Below are 26,943 nucleotides of genomic sequence, written 5' to 3' on the forward strand. Positions count from 1 at the left end.
TTCCTGTTGAAGTTTACTTCCTCTTTCTGTTCTCATCGTGTCGCAGCTCCTTTTCTCCGTCTAAAGGTATTTATTGTAACTTTATTCTGTTTGTATTGTGACAGTTTTCACTGTTTGACTCTTGAATGACTCTTTGTTCATCTTGTTAGTTTAGTTCCAGTAAAAACAGCAGAAATCTGTAGTTCAGAACTCTACTAACAGTCAACACAAATCAACACGGTGGAAGTTTTCCTCCATTTTAGTGTCACTGTTCAAAGTGTCCAATAACAGCTGACAGTACTGAGTCAGTATTCACAGATCAATAACTTCCAACATTTGTCTTCTTTATGGAGAAAAACAACAACCTGCTCTGTCTGTATTAGTGACAGCTTCAAGTTCAAATAACTTTATTTGTTGTTTACAAGAAGAAGAAACACAGAGAACACATGTGGGTCACATGCTGAGTAAAAATAGAGTTACAGTCCATAAAAAGTACAAACATAGAAGTAAAAACAGGTAAAAATATCTTAATATACAACATACAGAGTGGGTGTGCCAGTGGTGGAGGAAGGGGTTAAATCTGTCCGGAGCTTTCAGACTCTGTGACGCTGATAGATGTGTGATGTAGCTCCTTTCCTCTGACTTCATAGAACAGCTGTGGCTGAGATACAGTAAACAAGAGTGAGAACAAAGGTGTTGGTCAGTAGTTAATATAGTAGACAGATACCACAAGATTAAAATGAAAAAGAACAAAATACATAACAGTTAACCCAACAGTAAAAAATGACTGAGAGGGTTTTATTAGCAGCTCATTAGCCTCAGACAGCTCGTATGCTGCTAGCTTGGAAAGCATCTATGATGGAAAGAGAATCTACAGATGATGCAGCAACAAGAACATTTAGAGGGAGAATAAAAGATGCCTGTCAGTGTTTGCTCTGATCAGTTTGAATGAAATGCTGGATGTTAGCATGTCAGTTAAACTAGCTGCTATAGAACTGTGTCAGCGTGGGTCACTGCTAACACACAACACCCAACTGAGACCATGTGCTGGCTGAAGAATAGTGACATCACAAACCCAACAAATGACCTTCAATCTACTTGTTTCAACAACTGTTGTATTTGACTGCAGTTGAGTTTCCTCCATCACTGGGTGTATTTCACAGCATCAGAGACAATAATGCAGGTCTTAATGAATGTTACCCCTGTGCCACACATTGTTCCACGTCTGCACTATTTTAACACTAATTCCAACAGTCAACCTTTCACTGTCTGTTGTTACTCTGAAAAATTACCTGCATATAACATGTAATATGTGCATCAATAATAATAAATTAGACTCAAATAAATACACAGCTGACACTGAGTGTTAAAGGCTCAATGTATGATGCTGCTGCTTTTCATAAATGAATGAAATAGATTATTAATAATATGCTGTTTAGTTGTGTTTAATGTTGACCAGTAAAAGTAAACCATGTTTTAATAGATGTTCTGCAATGAATTTATTGTTCATCAAACAGTAAAATGTGCTGCAGTTATATTAGGAACACTGTCACTAGCTTGCAAGTCAACAACAGCTCACCAACCTGACAGATACACATTTTATCAGCTTTCAACACGTCACTAACTGCACTTAAACACAGTCATGTGATTATGTTTTGACAGTTTGACATAAAATGAACTCAAACAGTTTCAAACAGTCTTGAGTTTGTTTGTGTAAAACATTTTATTCATTGTCAGAGAAGTTTAGTGTCAGTATGAAGGGTCGCCCCATTCAGTCACCTTTAAACTGGTGCATGTTTTAATAACCAGTATCATGCTGGTAGTGAGGGAGACTTTGTTTCACAGGTGGTATGGTTAGTGATTAATAGCTAATAAAAAGTCATAATATAATATATTCTGAAATCTTTCTAAACTATATCACAGACAAACTGTTGAAAACATCTTTTCATTGATGATATTCAGTATTTTAACCAAGCTAAGAGCTGCAGCAATAGAAACTAAAGTTTATGTTGCGCCAAACTTTCATTCAGTATCTTTATAATATATCAATATAAAATCAATGTCACATTATTGAGTCAGACAGTTTGTACTCTCTTATTCTGCCTGTTTTAATCTTTACTGTAGATGATGCTGGTAATGTGCAACATCAATGTTCAATGTTCCATAAATTTAACCATTAATCATGGAAACGTCTGTCCTTCAATCCTTACAATGTGTAAAAGTGTAAATTTAAAGTAAATAAGTTAAAAGTGTGATTCAGTACAATCTCTAATTAAAACAGCAAGAAGTACAAATGACTCCATAGAAAACCAGAGTCCTCAGACTGATGATGAAGGACTGATGAAGGAGAATCAGCAGCAGTTTCTCTCTCTGTGTTTCCTCTGCAGGTGAAGCTACAAAGACTCTGTGACTGGATGTGGATCTGAATTCACCTGGTGAGTATTTTTATTTCTTCTGCCACACAGCTGACTCCACCAGCAGCTCATCTCCATTAAATGTGCTCTATAGTGGTAAATGAAAAGCCAATAGAGAGCTGGAACCCTCTGAAAGTAAAACATTAAACATTAAACCTCAGTGGAAATGAAGAATAATGTCTTACTTTGCTGCCATCTGGTGGTTGAATCAAGAATGACGCCGTTGTAACTGCAGTGCTGGTGTGATGTGCAGCTTGTTGTAATGAATGAGCTTGTTGTTGTGTTTGTGTGAAGGTGTTTCTCTGCTATGGATCAGAGTGATGACAGAGAGGAGGGAGTCCCTCCCTCTAAAAGGCGAAGGGAACATGACAGCCAGACCAAAGCTCAGAGGTGAGATGAGGATCTCTAACTGTCCATCACTGTTCTCCACTCACATCACTCCACCATCATTATTCACACTCAGAGCTCTGTGTGTGTTGTGTTGAAGAACAAAGAAGCAGCACAGACCAGACTCTGCTGGACCTGGACCTGGATCTGGACATGGACGTGGACCTGGACCTGGACCCAGCTGTGTGTCCATGAAGAGTGACCGCTCTATGTTTGAACCAATATTTTTTAAAAAGCAACATTCTCCAAAGAAAGAGTAAGTCCACATCAGATTAGTTTATAATGTCAGTAATGTTACTAAATATTTTAAAGAACAATTTCCGACAACAAAGTCTTATTGGAAGAGAAACTCCATTTATACTTCTTTAATAAAACTTTATTTATACTTCGGTGGACTGTTGTCCAACCTGTTAAAGGACATAAATGTTTTGATGGAAAGCTGAAACAAGCTGAAGCTGTATGTTACTCAGCTGTGATTGGCTGTGGGATTTCAATAGATCAACGTTAGCTGCTGAGCAGACAGAGTTCAGTTAATGTGAAACACCCAGCAGACTGACCACACTGTTATCTGGTTGATTCAGACTTTAAGTATAAACTCTACATACTCTTTAATGTCCACAGTGAGGATTTACAGACAACTCATGTCAGTCTTCTCACATGTTGGCTGATTGAACTCGATCAGGTCCAGTTGAAGTTCACTCAGTGTATTTTACAACAGCAGAATTCATGACAAATGTCTTAACAAACTCAGTTCTGTTTCAGTCGGCATCATGTTTGAAGTCAGTGTGGCAGCAGAGTCTTGAGTTGAAATAAATGTTTTATAATTTAGTCATTACTATGATTAATGCACTTTTAGACATGAACACAACTTAGAATTTAACATATTAAATATTCGGTGTGATTCCATCAAAGTGATTGTCAGTCAGAGTGTGTCAGATCAGAGAGATGATGTCCTCACAATGTTCCTGTTCTCCTAGAAGGATGATGAAGAACAGAGCAGGATCAGTGCTAATGTGACAGATGATGACTTTCTTTAAATATCAGACAGATGAAAAGAGATCAGAAATCATTCAGTGTGAAGAGCTTCAGAAGACAAAGTTTGAAGCTCTTCACACTGTTGATAAAGCTCTTCATGCTGCTGTGTTGATCCTTTCCTTGCTGATGGCTGCTAGTTTATCCAACAGCTACTGTGGCTGAATACTAAACAGTGAATTTCTCTCTGTGGTGGTTGTCTCTCTGTCTAACAGGATCCATCAGAGACCAGTTTCACTGGAACCTGGATCTGGACCCAGCTGTGTGTCCATGAAGAGTGACCGCTCTATGTTTGAACCAATATTCTTTAAAAAGCAACATTCTCCAAAGAAAGAGTAAGTCCACATCAGATTAGTTTATAATGTGAGTAACGTTACTAAATATTTTAAAGAACAATTTCCAACAACAAAGTCTTATTGGAAGAGAAACTCCATTTATACTTCTTTAATAAAACTTTATTTATACTTCGGTGGACTGTTGTCCAACCTGTTAAAGGACATAAATGTTTTGATGGAAAGCTGAAACAAGCTGAAGCTGTATGTTACTCAGCTGTGATTGGCTGTGGGATTTCAATAGATCAACGTTAGCTGCTGAGCAGACAGAGTTCAGTTAATGTGAAACACCCAGCAGACTGACCACACTGTTATCTGGTTGATTCAGACTTTAAGTATAAACTCTACATACTCTTTAATGTCCACAGTGAGGATTTACAGACAACTCATGTCAGTCTTCTCACATGTTGGCTGATTGAACTCGATCAGGTCCAGTTGAAGTTCACTCAGTGTATTTTACAACAGCAGAATTCATGACAAATGTCTTAACAAACTCAGTTCTGTTTCAGTCGGCATCATGTTTGAAGTCAGTGTGGCAGCAGAGTCTTGAGTTGAAATAAATGTTTTATAATTTAGTCATTACTATGATTAATGCACTTTTAGACATGAACACAACTTAGAATTTAACATATTAAATATTCGGTGTGATTCCATCAAAGTGATTGTCGGTCAGAATGGTCAGATCAGAGAGATGATGTCCTCACAATGTTCCTGTTCTCCTAGAAGGATGATGAAGAACAGAGCAGGATTAGTGCTAATGTGACAGATGATGACTTTCTTTAAATATCAGACAGATGAAAAGAGATCAGAAATCATTCAGTGTGAAGAGCTTTCAGGAGATAAACTTTGAAGCTCTTCACACTGCTGATAAAGCTCTTCATGCTGCTGTTAAAGCTCAGTGATCACTCTATGGGTCGCTACTTTGAATTTAAGGGACGACAATCTTCTCCTGTAAAGAAGTAAGCTGCAACTCATATTAAAATGTTTGTTTTTAAGTGATCCTCCATCCCCAAAATGCTTTTTGTAATTGGGCATTGATTGCACAGATGTCTAAAAACTAGCTAGTGTTAACCTTTCCTGCTTCAGCGTCCAGACCGTGGTCAGGAAGCACAGGGGAGACTTTGTTTACTACTCCAGGGCCGAAGTCACCGCTAACTTCGGGGTTAACTCCCTCCACTTTATCAACAGGTAGCAAGCAAGAAACGGGAACTCAGCTTCAATTTTGAGGAGTTGCAGCATTTATTCTCTGTCAGAACAGCTCAAACTGTACATACACTGTACTATTACTGTCACAGCTAACTGCTAACTTAACTCTCTCTCACCGCACACACGCTCGCTCCCTCGCTCTCGCTCGACCACACACATGCGTCATGCGCACTTCCTGTGCACTGGGCTATTTCTTAAAGAGACTACGCCACTCGTATAACACTAGTCTGACTCTAAACGAGACCTTCTGGTCTTTGCTCAGGCCAGATTACACTCATAAAGCAAGGCAGATAGCTCAGATGAAAATCAGGTATAATTTCTGCCTTCATCTCTGAACTTTCTAAAGGGAGCTTGTCAATAATCCTGCTCAGACCATCAGAAAAGAATTTATCAGCCATTTCCACATCTGGTTTGAGCTCAATTCTGCCCCAGTTAGAGGAGGCGAGATTATGGAAAAACCCTTCAACAAAAAAGAGTTTTAAGTCTCTCTTACCAATAATATGTGGTTTTGTTCTCAAATTTTTTTGTATAATGCACAGTTGCAATTACACAACGATTAATAATATTGTTTGCAAAAATGGAAACAGATGAATGTTTATGGTGAGAATTAGTTCAAATTAAATCAACTGAAGAAGAGTTTTTTAAATGGGGCCTAGTTGGTGAATCAATCATCAGAAAAAGATTTATTATTAAAATAAGATTTTAAGTCATCAGACACAGGTTGTAACCAGTTAAAACTATAATATGTAACTATTTCGCATTAAAATTTCTAAAAACAACTAGACCTATGATGTATATTTTGTTCAGTTGTGTACTTACGCTATCCAAAATGTTTCCAACAATTTTCAAACCCAGAGAAATTGGACCGTTACGGTCGCCTGTCAATGGCATCATACTTCCTCTACCAAAGAGTATATGTGCACAAGATGCATGTGTCGGTGTTGTGGTTGTCTGCCACAATGGTGTCTACCAAAGAGTAACTTACACACATACAAGATAATACGTCTGCGTTGTGGTTGCCCACCAGAAACTGTCATAAATGGACTTTTATTCAGTTTTAAGCCACATTTTTATGATAAACTTTTTAGATCTTGGTTGTTTTTAAGTATATCTTTTAACCAGAAGAAGGATTTTCATCATTGAACATCTGGATCTTAAGTTATCAGAGAAACAAGTTGAGCAAACGTTAACAGCAGCTCAGCTAACAGCCCCTGCCGGACATCCTGTGCTCACTGGACAGCATCAGAGAAACACTGATTTTTAACGTGAAACTGCTTTATTCAGTGTTTTTACCTGTTTTAATCACATGGTCTGTTTGTTCTGGAGAGGAGGAGACCTCTGCATTTGGCTCCTGCTAAAAACATCCTCAACGATGAACACTGAAGTAATCCTATCCCAGAGAAACTGTTTTTAAAAAAAAACCAAGACCACACCTCCCATGATCCCACACTACTTCACAATGTTATCACACTCCGTCTTTTGTTAATGTTTTGATTGAGAGACACCTAGCGGCTGAAATTACATAATGTGTGTTTAATGTTAAACTCTCCCATTACAATAATCTCATTAAAAGAGATCTTTTAATGAGATTATTGTAATGGGAGAGTTTAACATTAATTGGTTAAAAAAGATGAGCCAGATCCAAGTTTCATAAGGGATTGAAGTGCCTCATTGTTAGCAGAGGGTGGCCTATAATCAGAGACCTCCAGATCTAGAACTAAAAATTCAAACTGTTTGCTCACCAAAGTAATTTTTAAGAAAATTGTGTCTCCCCCACCCCTAATAGGTCAATCTGTTCTGTAAATATTTTAACCATCTATGGAAATGTCTTAGTCTCAAACTATTACTTAACCAAGATTCAGAAATAACAATGACATCAGCATCAGATGTCAAAGCCCACATACAAACAAAGTCTAATTTAGCTACCGAACTTTGTACATTCATGTGGATTAAGCCCAATCCAACCCACATTTAAAATCAGGAGTATTATAAACGGCTGTACCACTGCCATGATCTGGATGGGGTTGTATATTACCTGAGAGCAATAACAACAATACAATGAAATGTCTGTTTACATTTCATGTATGATGATTTGTTCAGAACACTCCTAGAATTAAAAGAATCATACCTAGGATTTAAAAAACCCTGAGAGACAATAAAATTATCCAGTAAAGTCATTACACTGAGCAACCAGATGAGATTTCCGGGCTCAAAGCAGCAGAGTGGAATATCTGGAAATATACATGTCTTTGACACTTTCTGACCCAATACACTCATCCCCCGGGGGCTCCATCTAAAGCATAATGCACAGGATTTACTAGCCCGAGATAAATTGGGCAACACTTAAAGAACAGAACCAGTGATGTCAAAATCTAACTTAGATTCAGATGACTTTATTTATCCCAGAAGGTCAATTCAGTTCTACAACCTGCCCAGACCACACACAAGAAAAACTCACAGGCAAGCAGCAAGATGTCAGAGACAACAGATCAGCACATAGGTACGTGGAACACAAGCAGCAAGCACAATCTGGCTCCTTCAAGTCGTCCTGTATATGCAGACTTACACGAGGAACCAAACAAAAAGCAAAAAAACCAAAAAGTATTTCTCATAAGTTTAAAGGAAAATGAAGTATCCAGCAACACTCTGGCACCTTCTTTGACATTGCCTTCAGTCAGAAAGAGAAAATTAGAATACAAAGTTTATCCAATCTTTGGACATGATTTACGGTGAAGGGGCCGGTGTTCAACGACCAGACTCATGGTGGAAACAGGATTCCTGACAGAAGCCTGAAATGACTCCGGCTCCTTTGACAGAAGTGTGAGTGCTTAGTGCAGAAGGTCCACAATAACTTCCACCATAAAGGAGGCCCAGTGGGGGCACATTACTCCAAAAGAATCAGACCAATTGTAGTGATAAAGAAGTGTTAAGCAAAAAGGATGTTGTGGAGAGTCACAGTTATAATAACCACTAATAACCATAATTATTCATCATATAAGTAGGACAGACCAGACTGATACAAGCAGACACTGATCAGCTGGAGGTTCTAGCTGCCTTGCTCCAGGTCACTTCAGCAGTGTACAGTGAGGGAGGGAGAGCTGTGTGGAGGGTTGTTCAGAGCTGTTGGGACTAAACCAAACTGACTAATGAAGCAACACACTGAGCTGAAAGCTACAAACAGACTGAGCTGTTGATTCTCAGTGGGATCAGCAGGACTAGTAAAGCTTTACCACTACAGGGAGTCATCTGATTCTCTGTTCACATCCAAATATCACTTGATGGACCTTTAGCTTGTGTTTGTCTCTGAGTGGACAGACATAATGTGAGCTCATTCTTCATGATTCCTCCACAGAGTGGACCAGGAGAGCTCAGAGGTTCCCAGTGGTCAGTCTGCCCAGCAGCATCAAACATACCTGGACTCCATATTTATGGTCTGTACATGTACAACAACTACTTTACCTCTATGCTGTTCACAATCATCTCCATGCTGAACTTTGTAGACCAGTGGATTGTCAGTCAGTCCAACATGGTTCTGATGTTTGCTTCATGATTTTAGTTTGATTGTGTCATTCATATAGTATTCTGTTCCAGCTGCTCGAGGAGATCATCGTCACTTTTGTGAAGAACGAGCTGAAGAAGATGCAGAAGGTTCTGGGTTCAGATTACCCAGAATGCTTAGAGAGTCAGAGGGAGGATGAAGAGGTGTTGGATGGTGAGGAGGAAAAGCAGAGGAGGAGCAGAGAGGCATTTCTGAAGATCACACTGCACTTCCTGAGGAGAATGAAGCAGGAGGAGCTGGCTGACTGTCTGCAGAGCAGTAAGAGGATTTCTATAAAGATTTAACATGCTGGACAAATTAGACATTTACTGATGTCTCAAGAGATTGAGAAAAATATGTTTGATGTTTAATTAAATGTTTAAATATTTAATTTATACTTCATTTATTGATCCTTTTTCATGTGTGTTCATTCAGGGACTCATGCTGGCAGGTGTCAACGTAAACTCAAGTCTAACCTGAAGAGGAAGTTCCGGTGTGTGTTTGAGGGGATTGCTAAAGCAGGAAACCCAACCCTTTTGAATCAGATCTACACAGAGCTCTACATCACAGAGGGAGGGACTGCAGTGGTCAATGATGAACATGAGGTCAGACAGATTGAAACAGCATCCAGGAAACCAGACAGACCAGAAACAACAATCAGACAAGAAGACATCTTTAAAGCGTTACCTGGAAGAGATGAACCAATCAGAACACTGATGACAAAGGGAGTGGCTGGCATTGGGAAAACAGTCTTAACACAGAAGTTCACTCTGGACTGGGCTGAAGACAAAGCCAACCAGGACATACACTTCACATTTCCATTCACTTTCAGAGAGCTGAATATACTGAAAGAGAAAAAGTACAGCTTGGTGGAACTTGTTCATCACTTCTTTACTGAAACCAAAGAAGCAGAAATCTGCAGGTTTGAAGAGTTCCAGGTTGTGTTCATCTTTGACGGCCTGGATGAGTGTCGACTTCCTCTGGACTTCTACAACAATGAGATCCTGACTGATGTTAAAGAGTCCACCTCAGTGGATGTGCTGCTGACAAACCTCATCAGTGGGAAACTGCTTCCCTCTGCTCGCCTCTGGATAACCACACGACCTGCAGCAGCCAATCAGATCCCTCCTGAGTGTGTTGACATGGTGACAGAGGTCAGAGGGTTCACTGACCCACAGAAGGAGGAGTACTTCAGGAAAAGATTCAGAGACAAGAAGCAGGCCAGCACCATCATCTCCCACATCAAGACATCACGAAGCCTCCACATCATGTGCCACATCCCAGTCTTCTGCTGGATCGCTGCTACAGTTCTGGAAGATGTGTTGAAAAGCAGAGAGGGAGGAGAGCTGCCCAAGTCCCTGACTGAGATGTACATCCACTTCCTGGTGGTTCAGTCAAAACTGAAGAAGGTCAAGTATGATGGAGGAGCTGAGACAGATCCACACTGGAGTCCAGAAAGCAGGAAGATGATTGAGTCTCTGGGAAAACTGGCTTTTGAGCAGCTGCAGAAAGGCAACCTGATCTTCTATGAATCAGACCTGACAGAGTGTGGCATCAATATCAGAGCAGCCTCAGTGTACTCAGGAGTGTTCACAGAAATCTTTAAAGAGGAGAGAGGGCTGTACCAGGACAAGGTATTCTGCTTCATGCATCTGAGCGTTCAGGAGTTTCTGGCTGCTCTTCATGTCCATCTGACATTCATCAAGTCTGGAGTCAATCTGCTGGCAGAAGACCAAACAACATCCTGGTGGTCTGAAGTGTTTGGAGGCAAATCAACGTCTTTCTACCAGAGTGCTGTGGACAAGGCCTTACAGAGTCCAAATGGACACCTGGACTTGTTCCTCCGCTTCCTCCTGGGTCTTTCACTTCAGAACAATCAGACTCTTCTCCGAGATCTGCTGAAAAAGACAGGAAGTAGCTCACTGACCAATCAGGAAACAGTCGAGTACATCAAGATGAAGATCAGTGAGAATCTGTCTACAGAGAGAAGCATCAATCTGTTCCACTGTCTGAATGAACTGAATGATCGTTCTCTAGTGGAGCAGATCCAACAGTACCTGAGATCCGGAAGTCTCTCCACTGATAAACTGTCTCCTACTCAGTGGTCAGCTCTGGTCTTCATTTTGCTGTCATCAGAAAAAGATCTGGATGTGTTTGACCTGAAGAAATACTCTGTGTCAGAAGAGGCTCTTCTCAGGCTGCTGCCAGTGGTGAAAGCCTCCAACAAAGCTCTGTAAGTACACAGACAGTTATTTATTGATTGATTTATTGAAAAGATATTCAAAGAGATTTTTTCAATAGGGGAGAAAAATAAATGTTTCATTAAATATTTTTTCCAATTGTATTCTTCAGACTGACTGACTGTAACCTCTCAGAGAGAGGCTGTGCAGCTCTGTCCTCAGTTCTCAGCTCCCAGTCCTGTAGTCTGAGAGAGCTTGACTTGAGTAACAACAACTTTCAGGATTCAGGAGTGAAGCTACTGTCTGCCGGACTGGAGAGTCCACAGTGTGCACTGGAAACTCTCAGGTCAGGATTTAACAATCTGTTCAACTGATCACCATTTAAACTGTAATTTATATGAGCAGATAAACACCTGGGCATTTTCTCTACTCAAATTATTTTCAGACCAGTTGTGTGTTTAGAGCCTGTGAATAACTTTCTATTAACATAATTTTATTAGTTTTGTTCTGTCTCTGCTGTTGGAACCTGAAATACTAAAGAGGAGTTTTAAGATTCAAAAACTGAATGAAGAACTATGTAACTGGCCCAAAGTACACATGCAGTTATTCAGTGAACAATTTTTAGCAATAGTTTTAGTTTCTTGTAATCTCAGATAGGTATCTGTGCTGGGATGATTTTTACTCACAATGGTGATATGACAGTTGACCCTAGCTGTTTTGTGGTTAACCACCATTCAATTCTTTTGTTTCAAACAACCTTAAAACACTGAATGATTACTGAAACTGTGTGAAATAGAGTCAGTGAGTGTGAGTGAAGGAGTCAGAAATATTTCCTTACTGTTAGTGTTTACTTTTATTTCCACAAAGTTCAGTAATTATATGCCACATTAATTGGGATTCATGTTCTGTATTTCACTGTGAGCATCTGAGATAGAATCATTTACCTGTGTGACGTGTTGGAGGTTTGATGTTTATACAAACTGTAGTCAGACTCTGTCACCTGCAGCCCTTCATCTAATCATCTCACTGTGGCTGCTTCTTCTTTTACTATTCTTTTATTTAGACCCATTTTTAGCTGTGAAGAGTTAGCAGTCGCTAACATGTTGAATAAGGTTACAGGAAGGTGAAATTGCCTCACAATAAAAGCTTTGCAGTGGTTGGCCATTTGAATTGAGAAGCAGTGTATGGAGTGATTACGTTTGACTCTAAAGATCACAGAAACACATTGGTGATGACAGAAATAAAAACAACACCTTCCAGTCCTGCATTGATATCAGACCATGTGACATGTGTTGTTTTGTGTGTCTGCAGGCTGTCAGGATGTCTTATCACAGAGGAAGGCTGTGCTTCTGTGGCTTCAGCTCTGAGCTCCAACCCCTCCCATCTGAGAGAGCTTGACTTGAGTAATAACAACTTTCAGGATTCAGGGGTGAAGCTACTGTCTGCCAGACTGGAGAGTCCACACTGTACACTGGAAACTCTCAGGTCAGATCATGTTTGTCTCAACTGATAACTATAAATACCATACAGTTTATTCAACGTCTCTCATGTCAGTATTTCTGAATCTCCTCTTCATCAAGATTTTAAATATTACTGTGTAGAAAATCTAACATATGTTTCTCTACTTCAGCTTCATGTACTGTCCAACACAAACATAACATCTTTGATTAACATGAAGAAGCTTGTCATGTTTTGATACCATGTGATTTATGTTACTGAATTACTTTTTATCCCGATTAATTGATTATTAACTGTCACATCTCTGGCTGGTTTAAAACAGATCACCAAAGATCATAGCCAGTTCTTGGAAGAGATTACATATCATCAGAGTTTAGACCTATTTCAACACAAATGTTATTTGTCTTCTTGTTTATTATTGTCTCTTCAGACTGACTGACTGTAACCTCTCAGAGAGAAGCTGTGCAGCTCTGTCCTCATTTCTCAGCTCCCAGTCCTCTTGTCTGAGAGAGCTTGACTTGAGTAACAACAACTTTCAGGATTCAGGAGTGAAGCTACTGTCTGTCGGACTGGAGAGTCCACACTGTACTCTGGAAACTCTCAGGTCAGGATTTAACTGTTCAACTGATCACCATTTAAACTGTAATTTATATGAGGAGATAAAAACCTGGGCTTTTCTCTATCCAAGTTATTTTCAGACCAATTATGTGTTTAGAGTTTGTGAATAACTTTCTATTTATATATTTTTATTAGTTTTGTTCTGTCTCTGCTGTTGGAACCTGAAATACCAGAGGGGAGTTTTAACATCCAAAAACTGAATGAAGAACTATGTAACTGACCCAAAGTAAAACACATAGAGACAGTTATTCAGTGAACAGATTTTTAACAGTTTAGGTTTCTTTTAATTTCAGAACATTATCTGTGATGGAATGATAGTGATTTTTACTCACCATGGTGATATGACAGTGCATCCCAGCTGTGGTTAACCATCAATTAATTTGTGTTTTGTTTCAAACAAACTTAAAACTCTGGATGATTCTTGAAACTGAATGGAGTCAGAAATGTTTCCTTACTGTTTTTCCACAACATTCAGTCCTTATATGCCATATTAGTTGGGATTGTTCTGTATTCAACTGTGAGCATCTGTCACCTGCAGCTCTTCATCTAGTCAGCCCACTGTGGTTGTTTCTTCTTTTACTATTCTTTTATTTAAACCTATTTTTATGCAGTGACAAGGTAGCAGTCCCTAACATCATGTTGACTAAGGTTACAGGAAGCTGGAACAACTTCACAATAAAAGTGTTACAGTAGTTAGCCATTTGAATCGAGAAGTAGTGACTGAAAGTGTTAAGTTTAACTCTAAAGATCACAGAAACACATCAGTGATGACAGTAATAAACATATGATATCAGATCATGTGACGTGTGTCATTTTCTGTCTGCAGTCTGTCAGGATGTCTAATCACAGAGGAAGGCTGTGCTTCTCTGGCCTCAGCTCTGAGCTCCAACCCCTCCCATCTGACAGAGCTTGACCTGAGCTACAATCATCCAGGAGCCTCAGGAGAGAAGCTGCTGTCTGCTGGACTGGAGAATCCACACTGGAGACTGAACACTCTCAGGTATGGACAGAGAGGTGGACAGGTTTGTTAGTGTGAATCAGTTTAAACAGTCTTGTCATCTGTTCAGAATACAAACTGCTGAGTCTGAAAAGAAAGAGGGAAATGCTTTAGATTACAGCCCACAACATACAGTGCAATTACTCCGTAGTTAGGTGTAATCTTTTGTACTAACGATGTACCAGTACAGTAGGTACCAATATATATTTATCATATCATTGTCCTCCGCCCAATGAAATCAGAGGGGTGGGGGGCAATTTTATATACCAATAAAACAATTTGCTTTCAAAAACAAAAAACCCTGAGTTGTAAAAAGGATGCTTCTTTAAAGACATTTAGCATATACATATTGTTTCTAAACAAAGAAGTGTTCATTTTAGCCATGGAGTGGTTCAGAATGTGTCATTTTACCCACAAAGTGAAATTCAAATTTATAGTATTGTTCTATTGTGACAAGGGATTTATGTTCTCATCAAAAACAGACATATCACATGTTTCACTTGTGTTTCCTATGTATTTTCTTAAACTAAAGACTTTTAAAAAAGTAGGATTCCTATGTCTATATCCGGTCTAATTTCTCACTCAGGAACTCCTCCACTGCTGCTGCGCTGCACAGTCCAGATCTATTCTCTTGTTTAGCTTAACAATAGTCCTTAACAGTCCTTCCATGGATGTATAAAGAGTCCTTCAGGGCTGCGGAAGCAGCTATCTACTGCTCAATAGAAGAAGTGAAAGGTAACCTCTAAATCTGAAAAAAGGAAATTTTGTTGTTGAAGGGGCCTAAATAAGATGTTTTACTGATGTGTTTAAAAATATAGTTCACAATTTGCATTATAATTTATTTTCTAATATAATACTCTATCAATTTATCTATATGTTACTGATCTTCTTCTCTTAACAGTTCCTCACTTGTTAAGAGAGGTTGTTGATTGGTTAGGGAAGACGTCCTCCCTCGGAGCATCATTTTATGTGTCTTGGCTAATCACAGAATAGCATGAAGAAAAATTAAGTACATTAAATTGATGTAAGAGATCCCACCCTGAGGAGGACAGCATGAGCCCGTCCTCCTCTGCCCACCACCCCCCCCCCACTCTTCCCCTCTGCCCCCCACCGCCACTTCACACAGACTACTCTTTCTCCTCCTGCCCTGCAGGTGTCACTGTTGAAGCATTTTAACCAGAATTACAATGATGGATTCTTTCCAAAGAAGAGAATAAACATATTTTATAAATAATGCTGAGATTTGGTAATGGTTTATTTAAATCAAATATTCTTTTTTATATTTTGATCTCCTTCTTGCCTCTCAAAAAATAGAGGAGGAGCAACCTCCTCTGCCTCTATGGACCAGCCTCTACTATATATATATATATATATGTATATGTGTGTATATATATATATATATATATATATATATATATATATAAGGAAATCCACGGTTAAAAAGACAAGTTGTTTTTTTAAATAGATGCACGATGTTTCCAAAGTCAACGAGTAATCGTGTTAAATAATCGTGATTATGGTTTTTGCCATAATGGAGCAGCAGTAATATCATGTCCATGTTTGCATGCTGAAAGAGAACGTGCTGCTCTGACCCCCCTCCTCCTTTCAGGCTGCAGCCTGCTGGAGTCCGATGGTTGACACCAGGTCTGAGGAAGTGTAAGTGTGTTTTTCATTTCATTCATCAAAACAAAGCAAACTTCAAACTGTGACATCACTCATTCACATCCTACTGAGGATGAAGATGATGTCATCATCAAACAGATGATAGATCAATAACTGCAGCTGTATTGTGTCTCGCTCTCTCCATCAGATTTCTGTCAACTCACACTGGATCCAAACACAGCAAACAGAGAACTCAAACTGTCTGACAACAACAGGAAGGTGAAACGTGTGAAGGAGAATCAGTCATATCCTGATCATCCAGACAGATTTGATCACTGGAAACAGCTGCTGTGCAGAAATGATCTGACTGGTCGCTGTTACTGGGAGGTCAAGTGGAGAGGAAGAGTTAATATATCAGTGACTTACAGAGGAATCAGAAGGAAAGGAAACAGTGAAGACTGTGTGTTTGGAAGAAATGATCAGTCCTGGTGTCTGATCTGCTATGATGGTGGTTACTCTGTCCGTCACAATAAGAGAGAAACATCCATCTCCTCCTCCTCCTCCTCCTCCTCCTCCTCCTCTTCCTCCTCCTCTGTCTCTAACAGAGTAGCAGTATATGTGGACTGTCCTGCTGGCACTCTGTCCTTCTACAGAGTCTCCTCTGACACACTGATCCACCTCCACACCTTCAACACCACATTCACTCAGCCTCTGTATGCTGGGTTTGGGTTCTGGTCTGGTTCCTCAGTGTCTCTGTGTGGTCTGTAGGAGGAAGAGTCTCCTCCTGTTAGAGAAACTTTCTCACTGCTGACCAGTTAGTTCAGTCTGTACAGGATCACACACAGCTGATGGTATTTAGTACCAACATGATCTCTCACTGCTTGTAAATGTAAACATGGTTTCCACATGATTGACAGTTTGTTTGTAAAATGAATCAAATGATAAACTGAGTCCAGTTGTTGTTGTTTTCTGTTGTTAGTGTATTAGAAAGGCTTGAACTGTAATGGGATAATGGGAATGGGATCTTCACAATGTTTAGTTGTAGTTCTTCTAGTAGTTTCATAGTAACTGTGTTACCTGATTCCTTCACTTATTTAGAGATCACATGACAAATGATGGTCAGAACAACAGGCCTCCTATTGGCTGGTTAAATGAACACCTCTAATGGTGAAGGCTGAGGCTCAGCAGCTGGAGTGTGGCTGCTTCTATGCTGCGTTCATATCATATGAATGGAATGGAATGATGCTAATTATGAGATTCTGACTTGTAAATAGAATTCAGGTCAACATCCAAGTGGTAATTATGAAGTGGAAAAGCTGAAAGCTCTGATATTTACTGGATATGCTGGATTATTGTCAATAACAGTATTTTTGAGCCTCATTCCACCAACTTTGTAATCATGCAGCCGTCTTGATTTGTTGTGTGACATGAACACTGGCAAGTTGTAAACATGGGAATCTTTCCCGCCTCTACCATCCATCGCATATGATGTGAACACAGCATTAGAGATGAGAAGTCCAGGAGCTGTTGTGTGTTTCTGACATACAGGAAGTATTTAGTTTTTCTCTGGAGTATTTATTTAGTTCCTGTGTAGAGAATAAAGTTCATGATGATCAGTAGCTGATGTTAGTTTTCTCCATTTATTTTTGTGTGTGTGCATGTTAATTCATATCTAATTTCATATAGTAGATTGAAGGTATTTGACAGTTTCAGGACTGTTTAAAGTGTCAGTTTAATGTGTTTAGCTCACATTCAGTCTGACAGCTGTTGTTCATTGACTGTTTCTAAATAAGTTGTGCATCATCAGCACTCAGCTGTCATGTGTGATTAAAGCCAGCAGGTGTCACTGTTTATTCCTTTGGTTCATACTGACAGAGATACGATGATAAATGCTGATGAATATTAGCGCCCTCTGGTGGTCAGAGTGACAAACTACAGCACCATCCTGCACTGTTCAGGAGTTTGTGAAATGATGTTCAGAAATCATTCAAAGCCTTTTGGCTCTTTGTACATCCATGAAGATGTTTGTGAATGTGTATTTGTAAATGATGATGATGTCTGAATAAAATGTGTAAATGTCAGTGGATTCAAAGCTAAAAACTATGTGAACCTCAGCACTCAAGTTCCCACACATATAAGTTACAGCTGCTCATTTTCTCAGCTGGTCTCAGACCTCTCAGGAGGTTTTATTCACTTCAGTTTGGGACTCTTCATTCATATCATATCTTTCACCACACTGCAATTTTTCCTTCTTTTTATTCAGTTTTGTCTTATTTCTATCTACAGTGTTTCTATTTAATTCTTTTACATTCCTATTTAAATAACTTATAAATTGATTTTGTATTTCTCCACCATGATTAATTCCTGGCAGTGTGGAGGACATTTAGAAACATTTAGTCCTTCGTGTTTAATAAAATGTATAAAATATAGTCACATCACAACCAGTTCGGAGCCAATCGTGGTCCAGTATGCGACTTACACAAGTGTGATGTGGAAACTTGAAGCCTCCAGAGCACAAACACTGAGAATGGACTTTACAGTGAAGCAGTTCACTCTGCAAACTAAACATATTTAAATATTTACACATTCTGGATGTTTAATGAAGGATGAGATGTCATTTGAAGAATTTTTAACTAATAAATTAATCTTTTTTCATGGAAAACTGACATCAGACACACATTATTATTCCAAGCAGAGTATTTTTATATTCTTAAAACATGTGCGGAGGATCTTTAAAGTTCAGACAGTCTGTGACGACACAACTGACCTCAGTTAAAGTCCGTTTTGATTTTTTACATCGACTGTAAAACTTTTTTGGGTTTTTGTCAGAGCGACTCAAAAATGATGAGTTCTGATGGTGTTTATTGATCAGATTGATCGATTGGATTCATGTTCTACAGACACACTGTGAGATACATAATCAAAGTCTAAAAATACATCAAAGGAACTTTACAACATATCTGATATACTGTGTAAACTTTGTAAATGTGCATCACATAAGATAGATGATGTGGTTCAGTCAAACTGCTGATGTGAGAGTGGAAGAACAAACTGGTTTTAATGGTTTTAATGGTGACACGCTGTAAAGAGAGTTGGGTTTCTGATGGTGAATTAAAAGACTTTGTTGTCATTGTATTGTAAGTATAAATATGTTTAATAAGTGATTCTCTTCACAGCAACACTGTCTCTGTATTTGAACACTGGTGGAGTTTATTGATCCACAGAGAGCTGCTGAGGCTCAGTGACACCACTGGATCTGATTATTTCAAACATCTTCTCTTCTTTTTAAAGCCTAAATGTTCCTGTTTTCATGTTTTAAAGTGTGAGTGAAGCAAACAGCTCCTCCTCTGACAGGATGTGATGCTGTGAGTGAACAGCAGGTGGCAGCAGACGCTCATGTTTCTGTTCCTCCAACACTTCAGTTTCACACAGTTTATATGTTCAGAGGTGGAAGAAATAAAACGCATCCTTTACTTTAGTAAAGGTAGTAAAACTACCATCAAATACTCCTTTACAAGTAAAAGTCCTGCATTCAACAACATACTGAAGCTCTGAGAAATAAAATGTAGTGAATCATGAAACAGTTGAGTGTTTCTCTCTGACATGTGGAGGAAAAGTAGAAGGTGTGTCCACCAGTCCTCCCATAACACAGTCTAACTGGTCCCAGTATGAATCTAACAGTGGACAGACTGGTTTGATGATGGTTTGTGTATATTCAGTATCTATATGTTGTACATTATTCTATGAAGGATCATATTAAAATATATTTTCCAAGTTGTGACTGTTGGCGTCGACCTGAACAGGAAACAGTCACAACCTGGAAAAATGTTCAAAACCTTTTTAATGGTGGAACCAGCAGAATATATTTTCATCCAGATGTTTCAAAGAGTCTTTGATGATTCTGGAGATACTTTCATACGACCGTCTGGTTCTTCAAACATGGCAGAGTGTTTCTGTTTTCTTTTAGAGAAAAGACGCTTCGCTCTGTGAATGTGAGGCTGATATGTGAGAGACACAAACTGTTTTCTGGCATCAGAGCAGCGTTACAGAACTCTGTCAGGTCAGAGATGCACAATATGAACTTTTCTGCTCTACAGTCAAATGATCATCATCACCTCTATGAATTCTGTTACCTGGTGTTGTGGAGGTCAACGTCTTCGGGGTCAAAGTTCAGTGTTCATCACTGTGACTCACACAGCTGTTACTCTTTATACCGACTTACTGACAAAGATCCGACTGGGATGAAAACATGGAGTCACTGTGCAGACGCTGCTTTTTCTCCATTGATGCTACTTTTTAAATAACTATGTGTGTGAGTCTTCAATTCCAACATTTAAATATTATATTTTTGTTAAAAAACATTTACATTAAAGACAAAATGTACATTTTTGGCCTTTTTTTCTGAAACTGAGTATTAATAATTCAGTGTCAGAGTGATGGAAAACATTCAGACTAAAGTCCAACAGTTGAACTCTGTAAACTGTCTCATGGACATGAAATACCTGATGAGCTTGTTATGCTGAAATAACAGAAGATCTGTCGTGATCATGAAATAAAACACTGAAGCAGAACTTGTGTTGAGGTCACAGGAGAATCAGAGGGAACATGAATGTCCTCTGCAGGCCTCTGTAGCTCACCTGGCTGCTGTTTTTTCTGCACTAGTGTGAAGTGAAGTGAAGTTTATCAGCGCCTTTCTAGTTCAGAGCAGATCAGTGCTTCACAGTAAAAAAGAAAATAGAGACACAATAGAAAAGTAAAAGCTGAAATACAGATGAGGTGAGTTACAATAACACTTGATCCTGAACGCAGCTCAGACTGAGACTAGTTCAACCAGTCAGACTGCATACTGAGGTAGTGAAGAGATGAAGGTGTGGCACAAACAAAAACACACAGACACAAACACGAAGCAGCATCACTTCACCTGAGGAAAGTTGAACTTGAACTGAAGCTCGTTTCCTGCTCAGACCTGCTCAGAGAGCTGCACACTGATGAAGTTCATGAGAAAAAGTTCAGTAAGTAGAGCTCTGGTTGATTTCTCTTGGTCTTTGAGTCTCTTCATAGACAGTGTGTGATTGTTGGAGGAGTTTGTCAGCTTGGGAAACTTTCTGGTTGTTGTCGGGTAAAGATGGCGTCTGTGTGAGCCGTATTCATGCAGAAAAATCCTCCTGTGAGGTTAAACTATTGAACATTATATTAATGGGTTATTATTACTGATACATTGATGAGTAAGGAGTATTTTACTGTTGTAGTTGGTGGAGGTGGAGCTGATTTTATTTATTGTTTGACAATTAATAACAAATATTCTATAAGATAATGACATGTTTGTATGTAAATATTAAAATGTTCTATTTGCAAAGTAACTACTAACTGCAGCTGTTAAATAAATAGTAGTGCAGTGAAAAGTAAAATATTTCCCTCTGAAATGTAGTCAAGTATAAAAAGGCATAAAATGGGAAAACTCAAGTGAAGTACAAGTACCTTAAACTTGTACTTAAGTGCAGTACTTGAGTAAATCTACTTCCCCCCACTGAGGAGGGCAGGGCTCAGCTGACTGTCTGTAAGAATGAGGAAACACACTCAGTGATGAGATGAGATACTGTCAGTATCATATCACTGCTGCACAGTCTGTTTTCCACTGAAAACACTGAGGAGAGCAGCTTATTCTCTTGGTTTTAATCAGTTTGATCAGTTACAACATGTTCATTTAGGAGAAACATCATACATAATGTGAGAATACAGACTGTAGGAAAGAGTCGGGTTACAGTCAAACACAAGAAGAGTAATTCATACTGTTAAAAACTTTTATGACAAAAACAGTAAAGAACCGAGAATGTCTGTTTTGATGATATAACATCCATTGTGACTGTGCTTTGTGTTGGTGACTGTACAGCTTCACTCACTGATTAAAACTGTCTGTCTGAGTTTGTTCACTGCTGTTTAAAGAGCTGACAGTGCAGAAGAGACCAAAGCCTCCAGATACATGTAGAAATAATCAGAAAACTGGAAATGTCATTATTTTAACTGAATGTTCATCAGATTTTGTCTGAGCATGTTTTAAAGTAAAACATTTACATTTACTCAGAGTTCATTTTAACTGACCTACTTTTTACATTTATCGTACTACATTAGACTACAAAACTGGATCAGAGTTTCATGATTCAGATTAACCATCATTCATTGTGTCCAGCATTATATATGATTCAATACACTGAAACATGAGAGAAGAAATATTGTAGAAGATATTTATCTTGAAGTTATGTTAATATTAATATTTGCTTTTGGGATGTTAACACAAAAAATAAAGAAGATATGAACCATTTAAAGTTTGTGTGTTATGATGTGCAGACAATTTTCAGAGGGCGCCAACATTTATTATTTATTGTCTCTGTCATTAAGTGAAGTGAAGTTTATTTGGCAGATTTCTAGATCAGAGCAGATCAATGCTTCACAGTTAAAGAGAAAATAGAGACACAATAGAGAAGTAAAAGCTGAAATACAGATGAGGTGAATTACAATAAGACTTGATCCTGAACGCAGCTCAGACTGAGACTAGTTCAACCAGTCAGACTGCATACTGAGGTAGTGAAGAGATGACGGTGTGGCACAAACACACACAAACACACACACAAACACAAACACGAAGCAGCATCACTTCACCTGAGGAAAGTTGAACTTGAACTGAAGCTCGTTTCCTGCTCAGACCTGCTCAGAGAGCTGCACACTGATGAAGTTCATGAGAAAAAGTTCAGTAAGTGGAGCTCTGGTTGATTTCTCTTTGTCTTTGAGTCTCTTCATAGACAGTGTGTGATTGTTGGAGGAGTTTGTCAGCTTGGGAAACTTTCTGGTTCTTGTCGGGTAAAGATGGCGTCTGTGTGAGTCGTACTCATGCAGAAAAATCCTCCTGTGAGGTTAAATTATTGAACATTATATTAATGGGTTATTATTACTGATACATTGATGAGTAAGGAGCATTTTACTGTTGTAGTTGGTGGAGGTGGAGCTGATTTTATTTATTGTTTGATAATTAATAACAAATATTCTATAAGATAATGACATGTTTGTATGTAAATATTAAAATGTTCAATTTGCAAAGTAACTACTAACTGCAGCTGTTAAATAAATGCAGTGCAGTGAAAAGTAAAATATTTCCCTCAGAAATGTAGTGAAGTATAAAAAGGCATAAAATGGGAAAACTCAAGTGAAGTACAAGTACCTTAAACTTGTACTTAAGTGCAGTACGTGAGTAAATGTACTTCCCCCCACTGAGGAGGGCAGGGCTCAGCTGACTGTCTGTAAGAATGAGGAAACACACTCAGTGATGAGACGAGATACTGTCAGTATCATATCACTGCTGCACAGTCTGTTTCCACTGAAAACACTGAGGAGAGCAGCTTATTCTCTTGGTTTTAATCAGTTTGATCAGTTACAATATGTTCATTTAGGAGAAACATCATACATGATGTGAGAATACAGACTGTAGGAAAGAGTCGGGTTACAGTCAAACACAAGATGAGTAATTCATACTGTTAAAAACTTTTATGACAAAAACAGTAAAGAACAGAGAATGTCTGTTTTGATGATTTAACATCCATTGTGACTGTGCTTTGTGTTGGTGACTGTACAGCTTCACTCACTGATTAAAACTGTCTGTCTGAGTTTGTTCACTGCTGTTTAAAGAGCTGACAGTGCAGAGGAGACCAAAGCCTCCAGATACATGTAGAAATAATCAGAAAACTGGAAATGTCATTATTTTAACTGAATGTTCATCAGATTTTGTCTGAGCATGTTTTAAAATAAAACATTAACATTTACTCAGAGTTCATTTTAACTGACATACTTTTTACGTTTCTCTAACTACGTTTTTACAGTAAATTTACTTTTAATTGAGTAAAATATTTTAGTACTTGTTCCATCCCTGCTGGTCTGTATAAAACCTGTGAGAAATTATATAAACTGTAACGTTTGAGTGATCAGTGGGACAGAGGATGTTTGTATAAAGAAGTGATTCTTCAGTGTGACCGCAGTGAATCACTGCTGGAAATAAACACTACAATACCCACAATGCCCTGTGTCAAGCTCTGAACCAGCCAATAGCAGGCCTCCACAGGTGCAGTGTCAAAACTGGATCAGAGTTTCATGATTCAGATTAACCATCATTCATTGTGTCCAGCATTATATATGATTCAATACACTGAAACATGAGAGAAGAAACATCATAGAAGATATTTATCTTGAAGTTATGTTAATATTAATATTTGCTTTTGGGATGTTAACACAAAAAATAAAGAAGATATGAACCATTTAAAGTTTGTGTGTTATTATGTGCAGACAATTTTCAGAGGGCGCCAACATTTATTATTTATTGTCTCTGTCATTAAGTGAAGTGAAGTTTATTTGGCAGATTTCTACATCAGAGCAGATCAATGCTTCACAGTTAAAGAGAAAATAGAGACACAATGGAGAAGTTAATTTGAAGTAGAGATAAGATGAGTTACAATAACACTTGATCCTGAACACAGCTCAGACTGAGACTAGTTCAACCAGTCAGACTGCATACTGAGGTAGTGAAGAGATGAAGGTGTGGCACAAACAAAAACACACAGACACAAACACGAAGCAGCATCACTTCACCTGAGGAAAGTTGAACTTGAACTGAAGCTCGTTTCCTGCTCAGACCTGCTCAGAGAGCTGCACACTGATGAAGTTCATGAGAAAAAGTTCAGTAAGTGGAGCTCTGGTTGATTTCTCTTGGTCTTTGAGTCTCTTCATAGACAGTGTGTGATTGTTGGAGGAGTTTGTCAGCTTGGGAAACTTTCTGGTTCTTGTCGGGTAAAGATGGCGTCTGTGTGAGCCGTATTCATGCAGAAAAATCCTCCTGTGAGGTTAAATTATTGAACATTATATTAATGGGTTATTATTACTGATACATTGATGAGTAAGGAGCATTTTACTGTTGTAGTTGGTGGAGGTGGAGCTGATTTTATTTATTGTTTGATAATTAATAACAAATATTCTATAAGATAATGACATGTTTGTATGTAAATATTAAAATGTTCTATTTGCAAAGTAGCTATCAAATAAATGTAGTGCAGTGAAAAGTAAAATATTTCCCTCTGAAATGTAGTCAAGTATAAAAAGGCATAAAATGGGAAAACTCAAGTGACGTACAAATACCTTAAACTTGTACTTAAGTGCAGTACGTGAGTAAATGTATTTCCCCCCACTGAGGAGGGCAGGGCTTTTAACTGACCTACTTTTTACATTTATCGTACTACATTAGACTACAAAACTGGATCAGAGTTTCATGATTCAGATTAACCATCATTCATTGTGTCCAGCATTATATATGATTCAATACACTGAAACATGAGAGAAGAAACATTATATTATTTTATTTATCTTTAGTTATGTTAATATTAATATTTGCTGTTGGGATGTTAACACAAAAAATAAAGAAGATATGAACCATTTAAAGTTTGTATTAAAGCATTAGACTTGAGTCCATTTCTGTAACTTGTGCTTGTTTGTTTAACCTACATTATTTCTCGGTGCCTATAGGTGACCTTGTATGTAGGTAAAGTTGAGCCACTAAAAACCCTCCTGGCACAATGCTTCCCTCCCCCATTAAGACAGGTATATCTAGTCTGTAATAGTATTCACCTCCTCCTATTTTTGAGATGTGTTATGATTAAACGTTTATTATGAAATGTATTACATATTTTGTACAGTACTTATATTTCTCTAATATATATATTTCCTTCTACTTTTCTCTATTTATTTTGATATGTTTGTGTATTTTGTACTCTATGATATATGGTATTTTATGTTAAGGTGTGCATGGATGTACTCTGTAATATTAGAGATGGGATAGCCTTATTGTACATTTTGTACTCTGACCTTAACTGCATCTCATTATCTTGTGGATATGAGTCTTATGGAAATGTATATTTATATCTGATTTTGTAAGGTGTAATCCTAGTTACTGTTGCTTGTTGTTTACTTTTTTGTGCATTTGTATTAGAAAATGAGATGCTGTGTGTGAACCAGTTGGATCCTCTGTTGATCAGCACCTGACTATTTAAAGACACACCTGATAGCAATCAAGCACAGAGCGAATCTGATGAAACGACGTGCAAAACGCGTAGTTCACTCCATTTGTTTTATAATGTAATCCCCTAATAAAATAGCGTCTATCCTGGTGTGCGCTGGAATACTTTTTTGACTTTCTGCAGTTTATATAATGTCAATAGATGTGGTCAATGTGAACATGACGAACAATCACGCCAACTTGTGAACATCAAAGATCAGATCAGACTCTTTTGTTCTCTCTGTGTTTCCTCTACAGATGAATGTAGAAAGTCTCTGTGAGCTGATGTGGATGTGAATTCAGCAGCATCTGTCCAGGTAACATGATTGATTTTGGATTATTGGACGAGCTGCCGCTGCATGCTCTGACTGGATATAGTAGACTTGGAAAAAGAGGAACATTTCAAATGTTGAAGAGCTTTTCAAAGTCTGTCAAATAGAAGTGAAAAGTGATCTGATCCCCAAAGAAAGCCAAAGAAAAAGCAACATGAAGTGTTTCCCTCTAGTCTTCAAACCATCCAAAAGCTTCCTGCAAAATCATTTTCATTCTCTTCTCCTAAACCTCTGTAATATATAAACCTTTATATTTTATTTTCACTTGGTTTCTGTATCATATTTAAACTGTGAAGAAAGTCAGACCGTCTGTTCAGGACTCGTACGACAGCTCTGAACTCGTCAATTTCATTCGTACCTCAGAGAGAAGTCTCAGAAAATTGGTGAAGCCACAAATTCTCTTAAATCACTCGTACATGTCACTTAAGAACAAATCTGTTGGTTCGAGTGCTTCTTGCATGAGGCCCATTGTGAGCCTTGTGAAAGTGATTTGTCAGATATGACACTGCAGCTCAAAGTGCCAACAACATGGAAACTGTCAGATGAGTGTATTTAGTATTGAAGTGGATGAGCTGCTTTCCTCCAGTCAGAGCTGTGTGTGTTTGTCATGTGACTGAGAGGAATGATGAGAAATAATGTGTTGTTGTGTTTGTGTGAAGGTGTTTCTCTGCTATGGATCAGTGTGAGGACAGAGAGGAGGGAGTCCCTCCCTCTAAAAGGCGAAGGGAACATGACAGCCAGACCAAAGCTCAGAGGTGAGATGAGGATATCTAACTGTCCA

At 38.5% G+C, this 26,943-nt stretch overlaps 2 protein-coding genes and 1 long non-coding RNA gene across 3 annotated transcripts in view; 2 read left to right on the top strand and 1 right to left on the bottom strand.

Annotated features, from left to right (window-relative positions):
* On the top strand, positions 1 to 26,858 carry LOC121901562. The gene is made up of 3 exons (XR_006097306.1): positions 1 to 66; positions 2,367 to 2,414; positions 26,822 to 26,858. It is a non-coding gene; the product is annotated as an uncharacterized LOC121901562 (long non-coding RNA).
* LOC121901528 (NLR family CARD domain-containing protein 3-like) overlaps positions 1 to 26,943 on the bottom strand; it is a 481,268-nt gene that overhangs the window by 218,863 nt on the left and 235,462 nt on the right. The window lies entirely within an intron of this gene.
* LOC121901531 (NLR family CARD domain-containing protein 3-like) lies at positions 8,274 to 17,824 on the top strand. The gene is made up of 7 exons (XM_042418368.1): positions 8,274 to 8,781; positions 8,942 to 9,167; positions 9,324 to 11,121; positions 11,241 to 11,414; positions 13,971 to 14,144; positions 15,751 to 15,797; positions 15,952 to 17,824. Exons 1-7 carry the CDS (start codon positions 8,779 to 8,781, stop codon positions 16,509 to 16,511), a joined length of 2,982 nt encoding a protein of 993 aa, XP_042274302.1. The 5' UTR covers positions 8,274 to 8,778; the 3' UTR covers positions 16,512 to 17,824.

This window comes from Thunnus maccoyii, chromosome 8 (assembly GCF_910596095.1).
Source record: "Thunnus maccoyii chromosome 8, fThuMac1.1, whole genome shotgun sequence".
Lineage (NCBI taxonomy): Eukaryota > Metazoa > Chordata > Actinopteri > Scombriformes > Scombridae > Thunnus > Thunnus maccoyii.